A 5832-nucleotide genomic window follows, 5' to 3' on the forward strand; every position below is an offset into this window, starting at 1 on the left:
GTTTAGTAAGGACTCCCCTCTATCTAGATTTGGCACAGAAAAAAAGAATCATAAGATTGAGTGCAGACTCCTCATGTTTTGGCATCAGCTTTGGTCTACAACAGCTCTAGCATCTTACAGTGTGGGCCTTAGAGATCTCATGGCTCCGAAATGTGTAGGGAAGATCTTATGGCTCTGCACTAAAAGTGCAGTGATTAAGCCTTGACACACACTGGGTCTCTCCAGAGAACTTGGAAGGCGCCAACCCCCATCGGGGAATGGCGGCGTTAGTGGCAGCCAAAGGGCCGACCCGGAGCCGGGTCACTTCCGGGTTGCGTGACCCGGAAGTGAGCGTCGTGTCGGGACCAATGGGAACAAAGGACGAGGTACGCCCCGGAAGTGTTAGTAGGGCGCGAGGCTTAAAAGCCCGCGACCAGCATAGAGGCCCCCTCTTTGTCCGCTGATCATCCAGGAGTTGGACGTCTCCAAGAGAAGACATCGTGGGAGCATCGCGTTGGAGTATACAGCGAGAGTTACCCCGACTCGTGGTTTAGGTTAGCGGGCCTTGCAGTGTGTGCTAGATTTCCTTACAGCCTTTTACAGCCTTTCGCGTTTAGTTTCTGGATTTAAAGGTTATTGGCAAGGGGGGGGTTTTGCAGCGGTAAATCCTCGTGTCCGGGGGGGGAGGGCGAGCGCTGGCGCTCGATCATTCGATTTCCTAGGGCCCGGGCACATCCGTGGCGCGGTGGGCCTAAAAAGCCTTTTGCGTCTCTCGATAAGTTTTAACGTTGTTTTCTTTAAGTGCAGGATGCCGTCGAAGAAGGTACCGAAGGGTAAACAACCCGCAGCCAAGAAGGAGGAATTCCTTGCCTTTACGGAGCTGCTGGAGTTCACAAGAGAGAAGGGCATGGATTGGGTACTTAAGAATATGAGAGATGGGGCAAAAGCAGATGCGAACTCTCAGGAGGAGAGGGGGAGAGGCAAAAGAACGAAGCAGGCCCCAGAAAAGCTTAGAAGCTCGGCAAGAGGCAAGCGATCTAGGCCAACGGATTCAGGACCAGTATCACCAGGTGAGGAGGAGGCGCCAGAGGCAATTGATTCGACTCAGGCGCAGAAAATGACACAGATGACGCCGATGGGCAGTATGAGGTAACTAGGCCTACGCTGATAGGAGGGTTCCCCGTCACTTCTGTGGGGGGGTCCGGTCCGCACGATATGTTACCGCCAGTAGTGGCACAGCCGGGTAGCGGAGTGTCGCAAGTCTGGGTTCAGCCCGGGGGGGTCGCTCAGTTACCAGGGATGCAATTATATGGGTCACATGTACAGGCGATAGGTAGCAGCCCGGTAAGCTCAATGTTTCCCGCTTACTCGGCTCACGTGTCCCCCTTAGCGATGACCGCTTTCTCCAACCTAGGGTGTCCAAGTCAGGGCTCAAGGGCAAATGCAGTGGGTGAGGTTCCGGGCCCCTCTAATGGCCAGATGCATGGAGGGTTGGGGGGCAACCAGCTGGTTCCCCATTATTAGCTTTCAGCCCTCTAATGTTTGGTTCTTCCTCGATGACCTTATCGCCATCCGCGGGGATAACGTGGCATGTGCCAGCAGATATGAAGGACAGGATACTCAGAGGCGAATACATAGAAGTGTTCGACCTTATCAACTCGGGGGTGGCGGCCGGGAAGCCCAAAGCCGGAAAGGAGGGAGATTACAATCAGAAGAAATCATGGGTAGAATGGTCCATGAAGAATTGGATCACCGGATTTGCAATATATGCCGCTGTTATGCTTGAAAAATATCCTGTTTTAGGCCCACAAATGATGAGTTATATATCATTGATACATGGAGCGGCAACGGAGTTTCCAGGCCAGGGGTGGCTGAAATACGATAAAATGTTCAGGCAGATGAAGGCAGTCCACCCGGGTATAGCATGGGACCAACGGGAGATTAATTTGTGGCATACAGTCTTTTATTCCACCCCTTCAACGCCTACCCCAGTCCCCTCAACTCAGAGCCAGTCCTTTCGGACTGACAAAGGGGTCGGTGAGAAAAAACAGGCCTGCTGGCAGTTTAATAGAAATGAGTGTACCAGGGGGGTCTCATGTAAATTCAAGCACTGCTGTTCCTACTGCGGGGGTACCTCTCATCCCGAGATTAGGTGTTTTAAGAAAACCGGTAACCCCAAAGAACAAGCCAGCCACAGTGCCCCAAAAGGAAAGCCAGCTAAGACCCATGAAAAAACTACCAACTCCAATTAAACGGCATGTCCTGACACACCTCCTCAGTAAGTACGATAATCTTGGGGAGGCTCAATTCCTACTGCAGGGTTTTACAATTGGCTTTCGCATCCCGTCTTCAGCCCCACCTTCCATTGTCCCACCTCGCAATCAGAGCTCAGTGTTGCGAAATAGGGTGGCAGCTCGAGAAAAGATCATGAAGGAGGTAGCGTTGGGGCGGGTTGGGGGTCCGTTTGCAGAACCACCTACCCATAATCTGGTTTGCTCCCCTTTGGGTCTAGTTCCGAAAAAGGAGGAGGGTAAATTCCGTCTGATCCATAATCTGTCGAGTCCCCCAGGGCTTTCAGTCAACGATAAGTTAGACCCGGATCTGTGCTCAGTGAAGTATACCAAATTTGACACGGCTATTGAGAAATTGCAGGCATTAGGGGAGGGAGCTCTAATGGCTAAAGCCGATATCGAATCAGCCTTTCGATTACTGCCCGTGCACCCGGATGACACCAGGTTCTTGGGCTTCACGTTCGACGGTAACTATTTTCTGGATTTGTGCATGCCTATGGGGTGTTCTATTGCCTGTGCAGTTTTCGAGACTTTTGCAAGGTTCCTAGAATGGGCGGTTGAGCAGTTTCTGGCCTCGGACAACTCACATGCGGTAGTCCACTACCTGGATGATTTTCTGTTCATGGGCCCCGAGGGTTCCCAGTCGTGCAGGAAGGCCCTGCTGGGCTTCCAGCGCTTGGCTGAGGCGCTCGGAGTACCTTTGGCGGCGGAAAAAACCGAAGGCCCGACCACGTGTTTGACCTTCCTGGGCATAGAGATTGATACGACAGCAGGAGTGTGCAGGCTGCCAAAAGTCAAGGTCGATGCCTTTAGGGCCGCTATTGATGGCTGCCTGGGGGCAAGGAAGGTAACCTTACATCAGCTACAAGTTCTTTTGGGTCAACTGAACTTTGCTCTGCGGGTCATTCCTATGGGCAGGGCCTTCTCCAGGAGTATAGCGAGGGCGATGTCTGGACTACGGGCCAAACACCACAGAGTGAGGCTCTCAGCCACAGTTAGAGAGGATCTTATGATTTGGAAAAGTTTTTTGAGGGACTTCAATGGCTCGGTATTGTGGCGAGCAGCCTGTTCCTCTAATACGGATCTTGAGCTGTTCACCGACGCTGCAGGTAGTATTGGTTTCGGAGCTATATTCGGTCAAAAATGGTGTATGCAGTGCTGGCCAGATGACTGGATCGAGCGAGGCCTGACTACTAACATTTCCTTCCTTGAACTTTTCCCCATAGTGGTGGCTTTGCACTTGTAGGGAGATCTGCTGGCAAACAAGAGTATAGTATTCTGGTCAGACAATATGTCCGTAGTCATGGTGATTAATAGCCAGAGGGCCACCTGTATTTGGGTACTAAGGTTGTTGAAGGAATTGGTTTTGCAATGCCTGAGCCATAATGTCCAATTCACTGCTAAACATGTTCCAGGTGTCGAAAACAAAGCGGCTGATGCATTGTCTCGTTTTAAGTTAACAGAGTTCCGGGAGCATTGGCCCCAGGCGGAGACGTCAATGTCAGCTTTCCCAGCGGAGCTATGGAAGTTTGGTGCCCCACAGCCTCCGAGTTGATATCTGCATCCTTGGCTCCAAGGACTATGAGTATGTATCAGAAGTCGTGGGGGTCGTATATGGCATACCTGAGGGGTGTGGGTGTAGCGGACATCTTTGCCCCCCAGAGTGTACTGGGCTTCATCGTGCAGCAGAAAGAGCAAGCGAAGTCGGTAGCATTCATGAAAAGGCAGCTGTCGGCTTTAGCATTTTATGCGGGTCTACGGGGGGTGTCTGATCCGACTAAAGACCAGAGAGTTAGAAGAGCAATGAGAGGTTGGGAGCGCCTAGCGCCCGGGGAGAAAGATTGTAGGAGGCCGATAAACGTAGAAAAACTGATAAAAATCTTAGGAGCTCTCCCCTTCGTATGTTTCTCCCAGTATGAGACACAGTTGTTCCGGGTGGCCTATACCTTAGCCTTTTGTGGGGCTCTGAGGATTTCAGAATTACTCCCGACGTCTAAATCAGATAGGGAAGGGGGTCTGAGGTGCTCTGATATAATCGAGTCCAAAGGAGTCCTACGGCTAAGGGTGCGGAGATCAAAAACGGATCCGCTGGGTAGAGGTACCTGGTTACAACTGGGTAGAGTAGAGGGCGAGCCCTTCTGTCCGGTCAATTTGCTGAGGGTATTTCTCCAAGTTAGGCCCCAGGGAACTGATGATAGACTCTTGATTCATGAGAATGGGTTACCCCTTACCAGATTCCAGTTCACTCGGGTAGTTAAAATGGCCTTGGCACGGATCGGAGTGGATCCGGCCGAATTTACATCACATTCGTTTAGAATTGGAGCAGCGACAACGGCTGCTGGCCTAGGCCTACCCGAACAGGTAATAAAAAGATTGGGTCGCTGGAAATCATCTTGTTATGAACGTTATATCCGCCCGCAATTAGTCTGACGTATCTTTCGCTTGTGTTCCTTTTTGTGAGAATCGACTGCCTGTATCTCTTCACATTTACTCTTCATATTTACTTTAGGTACCTCCCCTAAGAGAACCCAAATCTGTTGGTGCGGCCACTCCTTCATTCGCAGGGCCGGGGCGCACTTCGAAAAAACACTCAGGGACAGGGTGACCATGATGCGAGGTTGTGACCGTCATTGGGTGGGAATAGGCGGGCAGCGCCTAGCGGACGTTCCGAGGGATGTAAAAGCGGCTCTGGCAAAAGGCATGCCTTCGCCAGACGTATTCGTGTTGCACTGCGGAGGCAACGACATGATTCCAGGCCGGAGGAGAGAAGTGAAGGAATCCCTGTTTTCTACCCTAGCAGCAATCAAAAACATTTTCCCAGAAGCTATAGTACTGTGGTCGGAAGTCATCCCGAGACTCGTGTGGGCTCGGGGCGCACCCATGAAGGCAATAAACAGATCAGTCAAAAGACTGAACCAATCGGTGGCGGAAATCCTGAAACAATCGAGTATTAAAGCGATTCGCCATAAATTAATTCAGGCAGAAAGGCCGGAGTTATATGCAAAGGACGGAGTCCACTTGTCGGAGGCGGGTATGGAGATCTTTATAGAAACAGTCCTAGGAGCCGTCTCCGAAGCTCTTGAGCGCAGGGGGGGGGAGGTCGAGTCCGCCAGTAAGCTCCTCGTCCTGTGGCGGGGTTCCGGACAAGAATACCACGGGAACTTCTTGTCTAGAGACAGTTAACTCTGAACAGGTTTGCTAAATCAGTATGGACTCTGGGCTGGCGGGAGAGTTGGGGCCGACCTGCTGGTGGCCTTGGCTTTTCAGCCCTACCCCAGAGGCCGCTGGTTGCCCAAGTGGGCGCTTTCCTCACCTGCGGCTCTGTTGACCAAAAGGGGGTTAACGTATGGAGCAGGTGATCTGGATTGTGGCCTGCTGGCGCAACCCTGAAGTCAAATAAAAGGCCCAGTGGAATGGGCGGTGAATGTATATATTGTATTATAAGTGCAAGTTTATTCCTAAATACTGTATTTGAATATGTACGAATAAATAAAGAGATTGGTGGGTCAATGAGGTAATTGACCAGAGAACTTAAATTTTAATAAACAAGCAGCACACTGCA

At 51.3% G+C, this 5832-nt stretch overlaps 1 protein-coding gene across 1 annotated transcript; it reads left to right on the forward strand.

Annotated features, from left to right (window-relative positions):
* The first annotated feature begins 914 nt into the window (after positions 1–914).
* Positions 915–4700, forward strand: LOC147726814 (uncharacterized). Its single transcript, XM_086963506.1, has 2 exons — positions 915–1049; positions 4185–4700. The coding sequence occupies exons 1-2, from the start codon at positions 915–917 to the stop codon at positions 4698–4700; spliced, it is 651 nt and encodes a 216-aa protein (XP_086819632.1).
* The last annotated feature ends 1132 nt before the right edge of the window (positions 4701–5832 follow it).

This window comes from Lissotriton vulgaris, chromosome 3_1 (genome assembly GCF_964263255.1).
Source record: "Lissotriton vulgaris chromosome 3_1, aLisVul1.2, whole genome shotgun sequence".
Classification (NCBI taxonomy): domain Eukaryota; kingdom Metazoa; phylum Chordata; class Amphibia; order Caudata; family Salamandridae; genus Lissotriton; species Lissotriton vulgaris.

Bases quoted from the DNA above. Each gene is read 5' to 3' on its own strand.
- LOC147726814 (XM_086963506.1), top strand. From the start codon at position 915: ATGGGGCAAAAGCAGATGCGAACTCTCAGGAGGAGAGGGGGAGAGGCA. The intron at 1,050-4,184 runs GTGAGGAGGAGG...TGTTTCTCCCAG, and splicing joins TTCAGGACCAGTATCACCAG to TATGAGACACAGTTGTTCCG.